At 38.7% G+C, this 12604-nt stretch overlaps 2 protein-coding genes across 5 annotated transcripts in view; one reads left to right on the forward strand and one right to left on the reverse strand.

The window, feature by feature from the left end:
* The window catches only part of FBXL3 (F-box and leucine rich repeat protein 3), a 61401-nt gene that overhangs the window by 7038 nt on the left and 41759 nt on the right, over nucleotides 1–12604 (reverse strand). The window contains exon 1 of one of the 3 annotated variants that reach the window (XM_074299296.1): nucleotides 1100–1272. The exons of 1 other annotated variant lie outside the window; for it this stretch is intronic. In XM_074299296.1, coding sequence (XP_074155397.1) covers nucleotides 1100–1210 — 111 coding nt within the window. In that variant the 5' untranslated portion in view covers nucleotides 1211–1272. Of the gene's footprint in view, nucleotides 1–256; nucleotides 1079–1099; nucleotides 1273–12604 lie in introns of those variants that run through there. One more of the 3 variants, XM_074299297.1, reaches the window with a different exon arrangement.
* The window catches only part of CLN5 (CLN5 lysosomal BMP synthase), a 28812-nt gene continuing 26905 nt past the window's right edge, over nucleotides 10698–12604 (forward strand). For both annotated transcript variants that reach the window (XR_012487783.1, XM_074299298.1), the window contains exon 1: nucleotides 10698–10975. Coding sequence is in view for 1 of the 2 variants with exons in the window: in XM_074299298.1 (XP_074155399.1) it covers nucleotides 10713–10975 (263 nt within the window). In the remaining variant the exon portion in view is untranslated. The remainder of the gene's footprint in view (nucleotides 10976–12604) is intronic.

The raw sequence follows: 12604 nt of genomic DNA on the forward strand, positions 1-12604 counted from the left end.
TTTTGGAGCAAAGGTTCAAATTTTACAAGGAAAGGAAAAATACAAACAAAAAGCAACCCATAGACACATGGAATGAATTCCTGTTACTTTACAATGATTCTTCACACGTATCTTTACCTTAAAAAGCTTTATCGCATCATTATTAATATCTATCTGTGGAGGAGTTCCAAAAGCTGTATTTTAAGACTTCACAATTTATTCATGAAACATTTATCCTTTGCCAAAATATAGCTAAGACCTGGGACTAGTCACTTACCTGTTGAGAACTCATATTCCTCTCATTTGAAATGAGTATTAAGATTAAAGTATCTCTTAAGTTCTGTTACAATGCTTAAAAAAAAAAAAAAAATCTATGGCCGTGTAAAAAAAATGCCTTTTCTATTAGATTTCTTTTTTTTAAGGAAAATCTAGGTTATATTATATGCCACCTCGTCACAAACGGTATTATTACACGTTAGAAATTCCCAGTTTCAAGAAACAAAAAAAGTCTCAAGGACAAGACCATATAAAAATAGAAACAAGATAATCTTGGACAAAGCCAGATGGCCATTTTTAAAAGGTGTTGGGTTTTGGAGCGGGAGGGGGAAATACGGGAAATGGTCATGGAAGATTTAAGGACTACAAGGGGTCGTTTCCTAAAGTGGTCCCTCGGAAATGCAATCCTCATAGCCTTCGCTTTCTCGAATATTTCTGCTTCCATCAGGAAAGTCTCTATTTGCACTGCATTCATTTGAGAAGTTTGGTGATTAGGAGAGAGCATGAAAACAACGCAAGAATCACGCTCATTGCAATTTTTAAAATGCTATCATCACTAGCAAATAAATAGAAAGAAAGGATGGGAAGTGAAGGAAGTTAGGCCTGGTAAATTCGTCCCGTTTTCCTCATTTCAGCCCGAGCCGATATTAGAGGGTTGGCCAGGATAATCGCTCTCCAGCAAAACGCTTCCCATCCTCGGCCCCAGCCCTAGCCCCAGCCCCAGCCCCAGCCCTCGCTGCTGCAGCCGGCCCCGGGCGCTCTCTAGTCTAGGCGACCCAGGCCAAGTCTCTCTGTCCTTCCCTCTCTCCGTTCTTCCTTCCCCGGAGTCCCGCCCGCCCCTGACCTCAGCCCCGCTGCGGCTGAGATGAACCAATACGGCCGAGGCTTCATGCAATTCGCTGCCATCGAACACGCCGCAGCCGGCCAGGACCAGGGCCACTCTCCGCGGGGCCATGATGTCCGGGATGCAGTCACCTCGTAGGCGGACTGCGGGACTGCGGCTCTAGGCTGGGCTGGGCAGCGTCACAGCTCAGCCGGATGGGGTACTCACTCCCCCGGACTCGACCGCGGCCCCTGGAGGCCACCAAGAGAAAAGCGAGAAGAAAGTTCAGAAGTTACTGGTCCCTTTTAAAAGAAGAAACTGTATGTGGGTGTAGGCAATGGAGGGGAACCGAGAAGTGTGTGTGTGTAAAAAGTAAACTATTACATGCATAACCAAGAAGTGTCTATGTGTAAGAATTATTAAATGCATAACCAAGAAGTGTGTGTGTGTAAGAATTATTAAATACATAAGTAATTATTAAATGCATAACCAAGAAGTATATGTGTAAGAATTATTAAATGCATAAGTAATTATTAAATGCATAACCAAGAAATATATGTGTAAGAATTATTAAATGCATAAGAAGTAATTATTAAATGCATAACCAAGAAATATATGTGTAAGAGTTATTAAATGCATAAGTAATTATTAAATGCATAACCAAGAAATATATGTGTAAGAATTATTAAATGCATAACCAAGAAGTGTGTGTGTAAGAATTATTAAATGCATAAGAAGTAATTATTAAATGCATAACCAGGAAGTGTGTGTGTGTAAGAATTATTAAATGCATAACCAAGAAGTGTGTGTGTAAAAAGTAATTATTAAATGCATAACCTAGAAGTGTGTGTGTAAAAAGTAATTATTAAATGCATAACCAAGAAGTGTGTGTGTAAGAATTATTAAACGCATAAGAAATAATTATTAAATGCATAACCAAGAAGTATATGTGTAAGAATTATTAAATGCATAACCAAGAAGTGTGTGTAAGAATTATTAAATGCATAAGAAGTAATTATTAAATGCATAACCAAGAAGTATATGTGTAAGAATTATTAAATGCATAACCAAGAAGTGTGTGTAAGAATTATTAAATGCATAAGAAGTAATTATTAAATGCATAACCAAGAAGTATATGTATAAGAATTATTAAATGCATAACCAAGAAGTGCCTGTGTAAGAATTATTAAATGCATAACCAAGAAGTGTCTGTGTAAGAATTATTAAATGCATAACCAAGAAGTGTGTGTATAAGAATTATTAAATGCATAAGAAGTAATTATTAAATGCATAACCAAGAAGTGTGTGTGTAAGAATTATTAAATGCATAAGAAGTAATTATTAAATGTATAGTCAAGAAGTGTGTGTAAGAAGTATTTATTAAATTCGTATGTGCCCAAGTGACAGTCTCCAAGGATACAAAGAAAAGTAAGCATAGGCTTTCCCTCAAGGAGTTTATAATCTAAAAGGGTGGAGCGTGTTTGCTCATCCGTAGAAATAGGGTGGATTAGGTGATCTCTAAGGCCCCTCTTGAATAGTGTAGTCTGGAAATGTGAAGTAAGACACACCAAGTGGATGAGATATAGAAAAAGAGTCTTTTGGAGGTAGAAAAGTTCTTTCAAAAAAATTAGTTTGGGTGGTTAGGGTTAGGGTTAAGATTAAGGTTACCCAGCCCTGGGTAGAAAGAATATGCCCTCTAGATCAAGATATATGCTACTAGCACCAGAAGAGTATAACACCACAGGGATGGGCATAGTTCCATGAAAAAAACCTACCATTATGATCATCCAGGAAATTTTAGAGTTTGAAGGCCTGAATTTGAAGTCCCACTTCTGCAATTTACCAGCTTGTAAAAAAAAAGAAAAAAAAATCATTTATAAAGACTCCTTGAGAATGTAGGAAAACTGGAACAATAATACATTATTGGTGGAGTTGTGAATGATCCAATCATTCTGGAGAGCAATTTGGAACTAGGCCCAAAAGGCTATAAAGCCGTGCATACCCTTTGACTCAGCAGTGCCATTAATGTGTCTATATCCCAAAGAAATCATAAAGGAGGGAAAAGGACCCATATGTGCAAAAATGTTTATAGCAGCTCTTTTTGTGGTAGGGAAGAATTGGAAAATGAGTAGATGCCCATCAATTGAGGAATGGTTGAGTTGTTGTATCTGAAGGTAATGGAAAATTATTGTTTTTTTTTTATTAATGCCTTTTATTCTCAAAAACACATGCATAGATCATTTTCAACATTCACCCCTGGAAAACCTTGTGTTCCAAAATTTTCCCTCTCTTCCCCTCCTTCCCCAGATGTCAAGTAATCCAATATATGTTAAACATGTACAATTCTTCTATACTTATTTCCACAATTATCATGCTGCAAAAAGAAAAAGCAAATCAAAAAGGAAAAAAATGAGAAAGAAAACACAATGCAAGCAAACAAAAAAATAAGTAAAAATACTATGTTCTGATCCACACTCAGTCCCCACTGTCTTCTCTCTGGGTGCAGATGGCTCTCTTCATCATAAGACCATTAGAATTGATGTGAATCATCTCATTGTTGAAAATAGCCTCTCTATCAGAATTGATAATATAATCTTGCTGTTGCTGTATACAATGTTCTCCTGGTTTTTCACTCCCTCTATCTACTAGCAGCAGTAACATTGCTTTTCCAGCAGTAAGAAAGCCAATTCAAGGCATTCATTCCAGACTGACACAAATACAGAGTCAATCATTTGAGGTTAGAAGCAGCTTCAAGGAGCAGGAACTCTGATAGTGATGACAGGTAGGGAAGGGGAACCCCCTTTTGGGTCAGCGCAAAGATAGTAGCTTGACAGCGCAGAGTCCCTATAAATGAATTTACAGACCGAAAATCTAGATTGATAAAAAGGTTTATTGTAGGGATTTAGAAGTAAAATTAAAGGTAGAAAGGTGGGGGCAGCTAGGTGGCACAGTGGATAGAGCACCAGCCCTGAATTCAGGAGGACTCGAGCTCAAATCTGGTCTCAGACACTTAACACTTCCTAGCTGTATGACCCTGGGCAAGTCACTTAACCCCAGCCTCAAAAAAAAAAAAAAAAAAGGTAGAAAGATGCCAGGGCCAGAGGTGGTCACTGGGCGGGCAGGAACCCTTACATGGTCGGAAGGATACCATGTTTGGGGGGAAGGGCTCCTGCAAAGAAAGATCTCCAGTTTGGCTCTTTTATACCTAAAGGGGCTTGTGGGTAATGTCCCAAGTTGGCTCAGATCCTGTGGGAGGTGGGACAGTCCAGTGACCAGGATTTGTAAATCAAAGGTCAGCCAATGGGGGGGGGGTTAAAGGGACCTCAACCCCCATCAATAGCAAAGAGAGACATATATAGAGTTGAAGAGAATTCTAGCCTTGGAAAACAAAACTTGAAACTGAAGAGAGGATTCCAAAAAGAGAGAGAGTAGTTTGAAGTCCTGTAGTATAGTATTCAAAAAGTCATTATAGCCTTCACCAATACAGCAGGAGAGAAATGGCACTCCATCTATATTTTAACTGAGGATCTTTTCTATCCTATAACTAGGTATACTTCCTGTTATTAACTACATAGTGATATGGTCTATGACTATCTCATTTTATTCCATCTTGGAATTAAAATGTGTGGAAATCAGGCCTACTTACAAGAAGTAAGAGTATGAAATCTGGTTTTCCAAAGTGTTCAAAGATAAGAATGATGAGGTAATAGGGAACCTCAAAATGATGAGGTAACTTGAACCAAATCATGAGATAAATACCTAATAATGAGGTATATACCTCAATAGGATTAAGTGAGGTCTAGTGGCAGGATTCGGGGTACAGGGAGTCACATGGAGCTCCCCTGCAACCCCCTTAGGATTCGGCGCAAGGATACAAAGTTAAATCAGGTCTAGTGGCGGCGAGAGTCCCCTGTAAATGAATTTACAGGCCCGAAAACCTAGATGGGTAAAAGATGTTTATTGCAGGGTTTGGAAGTAAAGTTAAGGTCTGGTTAGTAAAAGGCATTAGATAGAGGAAGAACGCCAAAAGCGGCGGGGACAGAGAATCTCTGATGCAAGCATCTTGGCTGGCATCTTTCAAATCTCTGAACCAAAGATGATTCTAGCTTTGCTCTTTTTATCTGCTTGAAGAAGTAATGGGCAGAGCTCAGGTTAATTCCTAGAAGGCCAGATTTTTGGCGGGCTTTATCCAAGCCAGCTCAGATCCAGTGGGGGGCTGGGTACAAGCCCAGACTAGTTTGACCAGATCAAAGTCCAAGCCCCAAATGGAGTTGGAGATCAAACAAAGAATACCAAAGGGGCTAATGCCCTCAACAAGAAGAGGTTACATTCTCTCTTGGAAGACAGTTATAAGCAACTTCTTTGGATTGGATCTTTATCAGGAAACTAATTATCCATCAAATGCTGCTCATCAAACACTCAATTGTAAAAAAAAAAAAAAAAAAAAAAAAAAAGTACTTTGAAAAAATAAAATCTAGCTCAGGAGTCTCCACCAAGTTAGCCACAAACTTTCCTTGAAAACTAGTAACCATAATAAGATCGGTACTGAAGGCAAAATGTTTTAAGAGACCTGAAGACAGCATACTGCATTTTTGTTTCTGGTGATGGCAACTATGTTCATAAAGTGAAGATTGCTCTGCTTTCTAAAGAAGCCTGAAGGAAAGCTCTACTTTCCAAGTAATCAAGAAGAATGTTTGTCTTAGAGCAAGGGTTCGGAAGTGGGGTGGGGTATGCAAAATTAAAAAAAAAAAAAAATATATATATATATATATATATATATATATATATATATATATATATATATATATATATATACGATTATTTTAATTGTATTTCCTTTGTAATCTTAAGATTGTTTAAAAATTTTATTCACTTAAAAACATTATTGTGAAGTGTCTATAGCTTTCATCAAACTGCCAAAGGGGTCTATGACACACACAAAAACCCAAGTCACAAAAAAGAGAGACAAACTAAGACCCACTTCCACAAATTACTATTTTAGAGAGGGAGGTGGGGGAGAGAGGGAACTTAAACCCATTTCCTCAAATCATTATCAGCAACTAAAATCCACTCATTTTTATGTTTTGGAGTGGGGGAGGAGGAGAAGATCTAGGAATTTGATATGTGAAAGGATAAAAATTGGATATTGTTGCTACAGAAAACTCTAATGACTAATGAATTAGGTCAGCAAATAAATTAAGAAACCTTGAAAAGTCCTATTACTGGGACATTCAGTAATAGAGAAATAACTGGAAATTACTGTGGGTTGGTGATCATCCAATGAGGGATAGTATAATAGGCATTTATTGAATTCATATGAACAACAAAGATATCTGGTGCCTTTGATGAAAAGCCGGGGATTTGATATGTTTATATGTGTATGTATGTATCTATGTTTTATATGTACATATAGCACATATGTATGACACATTATAGTGTTGTATATTTTATAGTTTTATTTAAAATATTTTCTATATTGTACATATTTGTTACATATATATATTACACACACACATATATATTCATATATGTATGTATTGGCCTGTAGTTTTTCATCTAATCAAGACGGATTTAAAGTGAAAATAAAGCAGAAAGTATAGGAGTGGTCAAGTATGAAAGAAAAAAGCCCCTATTTTTCTGACAAGTTGAATACAACAGGAACCAATTGTTAAAACCAAGAATTCACAGTAAATAATATTCAAGAAGAAAGGCAGCAATAAAGCTCATAGTTTATGATACCTTCATACTTCTAAATCTAGAGGGTAAATTTGTTCTTATAAATATCACTGATAATTGGTAGAAAGTGAGTTATGACTGAAATATGTCAATGAGAAGGTATCTATCATTAAAAAGGAACAAAATGGGATTTTTGAAAAAGGACAGTGGAAAAGGATTGTAAAATAAGATATAATTTAAGTAACAACATCCAGGAATTAGAAGGGTTTTATGCTGACAAGCCTCAATGGAGGGAGAAGCAAAATCATTATTGTCATGAGTGTATATTATAAATTATCTGGATAGAGGGAGGAATTAAGTGAGTTTAGTAATCATGTCACACTTTAGAGATATAATTTGTAAGGATGGGGCAATCCATCTTTCAACATTTGTTGGAATATGATTTGGAGAGACAAATTAATTGGGAAACTATTGCAATAGTTCTGAAAGTTTAGGAAGGAGAGCTCTAGTAATTGGGAGTCTCTGGAAAGACTCCGGCAGAAGATGGAGATGATGAATTACAGAGATAATGAATTCGACTGAACTAATCAGATCTAAACACCTTTATCAGGTCAGGACAAACTGCATACTAAGGCAGTAAATTAGTCAAGCAATAAGCTTTTTTTAAGTGCCTACTTACTGTATGCCAGGCACTCTGCTAAATGCTGGAAAAACAATTGAAAAAGAGCTTAAGGAGCTTATATTGTAATAAAGGCACTTACATTCTAAGAATTTATATTCTAATGACAAAAATGTGTTTGCTGACATTGCTGGTTGATCCTTGTAGAGAATGCTAGAAACAGTCAAGACTGAGATGATTTCATCTTACTTGTTGGCAGTAGTTATTTGGAACCATACCTCTAAATCCTAATTTGGAGGATCTGAAATATGACAAATAATGACTCCCAGACATGAAAACTGGGGAAGTTTGTTTTTCTTTGTTTGTAGCATTTTTTTTATGGAACTAAGCATGTCTTTTGGCCCCTCCCTAAAGAAAGCACATGATCTGTGCCTCATTCTGAGATGATTGTTTCTTTTTGACTGGGACTATCTCCAAAATGATTAGACATTGATCCAGATTTATCTGTCCACTCAGGAGGCTAGGAGAACTGAAGAGAAAGATTTTTTTTTCTTTCCCTTCCTTTTCTCAGCACATTGATTTGGATATCTGACAGTTCTTTTTTAGATTCCCACTGAAGGAAATCCTCATTTTCAGATAAGGAAACTGAAGCTTAGAAACATGAAGCTATTTGCTCAAGGTAGTATTTTGCTCACAGCTAATCAGACCCATACACAGGGCAGAACAACACAGAGCATCTGGGTTTTGAGCAAAAATAACTGAACTTAGCAACCTTTTTCTCCTAACAGGCACACGCATCCACCCAATCCTAAGAAAAGAAACAAAAAAACATCATATTCTTGAGCATTCTTGTTTTCCTGTGTTGTGTGGGTGTTGGTAATGCCTTGGGCCTCAGCGTGCATCAAGGTTTAAATAGGTCATTCAGGCTTTGGAGGAGCAGCTCTTAATGACTTTCTTCTATCATCTGTGCATCTCCATCCCCCAGTTTCTGGCACAGCTAAGATAACTCCTACTTTGAGCTGATGGTAGGCAAGGTCTGGCTTTAGGCAAAAGGTGGAAAAGGCCTTAAACCCTAAGCAAAAGTCTCTAAGCAGATTAAATAGCTATCAGTCAGGAACGTTATAAAAGACATTTCTTTAGTAAATGGGAGATTAGAACTTTTCAATTCAACTCAATAGAAAGGGAGATGGGTATGATAAAACTTTGGTTCCATTACTTAATAGAATTATCTGTTTGTGAAAAAATGACATAACTTTCTGCCTAAAAGGGGATTAGGGATGGTGCTTGATGTGGAGCCATTCATTCTGGAATTTCCCCTAAAAATAAAAGAATTCTTCCTAGGCTTCTAGTGGTCCCATTAACATCTATTGTAGCAATATAAGAATCTCAGGAAGAAATGGCAAGAACATAGAAGGATTTGGGATTTCACTTCTTTTGGAAGGCAAAGAATGTACCTGGAGCTGATCTGTGAAAATAAAAATGGAATGAGATGCCGTGGGTTGGGTGGTCTGAAGGGAAAGGATCTGAAAAGAAAAAAATTCCGTCAAGGAAGAGGTCAATTCAATTCAATTTAATAAACAGAACTAAGAGCAGCAGTAAGAAAGATTGGGATCAATTTCCCAGTACTTCTGCATGAAAGACACAAGTCAGCTTTTCTGACTACTGAAATCCTCTATTACCTTTTAAAAAATCAGTTTAATATTTAACATGTATTGGTCGACCTGCCATCTTGGGGGGGGGGGAGGGGAAGAGGGAAAAAAATTAGAACAAAAGGTTTGGCAGTTGTCAATGCTGTAAAATTGCCCAAGCATGTATCGGGAAAATAAAAACTATTTTTTTTAAAAATCCGTTTATTTCTCTTCAGTGAAACGTAACCAGGCTTTCAAATGCAATGTGCAGTCCTCATTAAGTTAGCACTGAAAACTTCTCAATGGGTTTAAAAAGAGAGAGAGAGAGAGAGAGAGAGAGAGAGAGAGAGAGAGAGAGAGAGAGAGAGAGAGAGAGAGAGAGAGAGAGAGAGAGAGAGAGAGAGAGAGAGAGAGAGAGAGAGAGAGAGAGAGAGAGAGAGAGAGAGAGAGAGAGAGAGAGAGAGAGAGAGAGAGAGAGAGAGAGAGAGAGAGAGAGAGAGAGAGAGAGAGAGAGAGATCATAAGACTGCAGGAGAATTGAATGAAGGCAATCTAAATAAAAAGTACTGGCGAGCAGAAGTCAGTAGGGGGAGCAGAGTCCGTAGGTCTGGTGTTTCCCACAGAGTAGAAAAGGGGCGCTCCGGGACTGGTTTCCGCAAACTCATGACTCTCTTTCTTAAGCGATGAGCGTGATGAACTTGAGTCTGGCTGTATTGCTAAGGAGCGATGAATAATACTACGGGGGATTTTCTTGAAGAAAGCCAGGCTCATTTTGTTACAAACTTTATTTTACACTGTGTATCTTTCAAATATAGAATTGAAAGCTGAAAAAAGAGAGAAATCCGTTTACCAGATCTGTATCCCGTTCCTTTCAGTGTGGGGTTGCGGGTAGGGCTTTGGGGAAGCTAACCTGACAGTTTTAAAGAGATTGCAAGATCTGCTTGTTAACGAAGTTGTTCCCAAGGATGGGCTTCTGTGGCTGCCCGGTTATCAGTAGGCCGGTCTTTTGAACAAGAAATGGTTACCAAGGTAATGGCTCCGCTAGCTTGTTTTCGGTTGACAGAGATCACAGTGATATTCATAAAAGGAAACAAAAAACAAAGCCAGACAGCGCCTCCGAGGGTCATAAAGTGAGCCAATGGGCCTTAGAAGGTCATCCGTTCCAATCGGATGGTTTTACAGATAAGGAAACTGAATCCCAAAGTGGGAAAGTGACCTTATTAACTCTTATTGAAATTAAAGCCGCCTATCCCCTCTACTTGGGGGAGGGGAAGTGTTGAGTGGCTGTCTCCAAAAGTGTACTTACACTGCCGTTCCTTTCTCCCTCCAACTCCCCCACTCCGGTCATTTCAGAAGAATAATTGTGTTTCACAACAATTCCAGGAAAAGAGTGTCCCCAGACCACCAGGACTTGAGATGATTGGTACAATGCAAAAAGCACTGGCTCTGGAATTGGGGAACTTGGATTCAAATCGTACCCCCCAACCCTGTTTCCTCTCTCGGCCTCTGTAAAAGTAAAGAACCTAGCTTCTCTAGATGGTTGATGAGAATCTTCCGGAAGCAATAGGCCTAGTCTACGGCGGGAGGAACAGGACACCTCCCTCTCCGCCCATCAAGAGGGAATTTTGTCAGTTTCTTGAGTGACATCTGAGTGAGAAACACGTGACACAGAAGCTTGCAAAACTAGAAGTCAGGAAAGCTCCAGCGTGAGCATGCGCAGACTGCTCCACGCATGCTCCGTTGCTTTGGGATGCCTTAAAAAAAAATCCCTGTCCCAGAGGCCTTGGAAGCCCAGATTGTTAGTGGGCGGTGGTGGTAGTGGCGTGGGCATGGGGACCAGAAGGGGAGAAGGGAGAGAGTGTGGCGGCCAGGCACGCTGGACCGTAGCGTTGCTTTGGCTGACGGTGGTCGCTGACTTGTCCTCCGCTTGGGGAAGCAGCGATCGCTGGAAGCAGCAGTGGCCAGTACCCTACAGGTGAGTGCGCATGCGTCCAGGAGAGGCCAGGCGGGAGGAGGTCACGTGCTGCTGCGCGCGCACTTGCTGGGTGGCAGAGGTTGTGTTGGAATCTCCTATTTGGATTTTTAATTTCTCTAGTCTTTTTCCTCGCTACGCTGGCCTGGGATCGGATTAGGTTGGAGGGTGGGGCTGAGGTGAGGGATCTGTGGGGAAAATAAGAAAAAAGGCCAGAAACTGGAAGGCTTTTGTTTTTTCTTCTGGAGTTCCTTTTCTTCTCCGGGCTTAAAAAAAAAAAAACCTCGGGGGGCAGCTAGGTGGCGCAGTGGAGTTCAGATCTGGCCTCCGACTCTTAACATTTCCTAGCTGTGTGACCCGGGGCAAGTTAAAGTGTTCTTAAGAAGGAAGTGGCAAAACACTCCGGTTTTCTGGCCAGGGAAAATCCGTAGAGGGTCCTGGAGAGGATTTAACAACTCACATTGCTGCTAATGCCTCATGTAACACTGAGGGGCATTGATCTGGATTGGATGTAAGACCAATGCTCTGCATGGCTAGTGTGTGCGTGTGTTTAAATTTGTTAAATATTTCCCGATTACGTTTTGATCTGACATTTAGGAGTATTTCAAGCTGCGTTTGACACTTCTGTCCTGGAGTATGGCAAGCCCAGTTAAAAAGTTGCATGCCCCAGGCTGTTTTGTGTGTTCATGAAATCTTAATAAAAGTTCATTAATAATTAATACATTTAGAGATAGAAGGGATTTGTAGATCAGTTAGTCCTATGGTGTCAAACTCAAATAAATACAAATGAAATAGATTTAGAAAACCACAAAAAACAATGTTATATTTTTTTCATTTATGAAACATTTCCCACTTAAATTTTAATGTAGAGTTTTATGGGCCTATGAATCTGATACCTATGATCTAATTTTACAGATTTGATTATATTTTTTCTATATGTTGTCAACTGGCATTGTCTAATAAAATAAGAGTATTTGTGCTAAATATTGATAATTCATGGTAAGTTAATGCTGAAAGAGATTTGAGATTTTTTAGTCTTTATGTTTTGTCTCATTTTAGTCTCTCTTCATTTTTAGTCTTTCTTCATTCAGTGGATTAGAAAAGAGAGCCAGTAGTACTAGGCTACTTATGTCCCCCCTAAATCAAAAAAAAAAAAAAAATTGGATATATACACACACACACACACAGATATATATATAGTACAGATATGTAGACATATATATCACAGCACACATACATCTGTATCCTTGAATGAGGAGACAGGTACCCTGTTAGGAACTGTAGGAATGGGGACTTTTCAAAGAAGCATACTGATTAAATTAGGGGAAGTGGAGGTAGGGGGAGCATTATATTCTAGATAAAAGATCTCTCCCGGAAGGTAAAATAGCCTCGGTAGGGTAATGGGAGTGCTCAAAGGAGCTTCTGATAAATCTTTGAAATCACAAAAATCCAGTCTGTTACTTGTTCTTGGTCTTACTTTCTGGGATCAATCAATCAGAAGACATTTATTAATTGCTTTTATTAATCATTTATTAAGTGCTAAGCACTGGGGATATAAAAAAAGGCAAAAATAAAGTCTTCTAGAAGCTTACATTCTGAAAGATAGAATAAAATAAAAAGCTTTTTTTTTTT

This window comes from Sminthopsis crassicaudata, chromosome 3, assembly GCF_048593235.1.
Source record: "Sminthopsis crassicaudata isolate SCR6 chromosome 3, ASM4859323v1, whole genome shotgun sequence".
Lineage (NCBI taxonomy): Eukaryota > Metazoa > Chordata > Mammalia > Dasyuromorphia > Dasyuridae > Sminthopsis > Sminthopsis crassicaudata.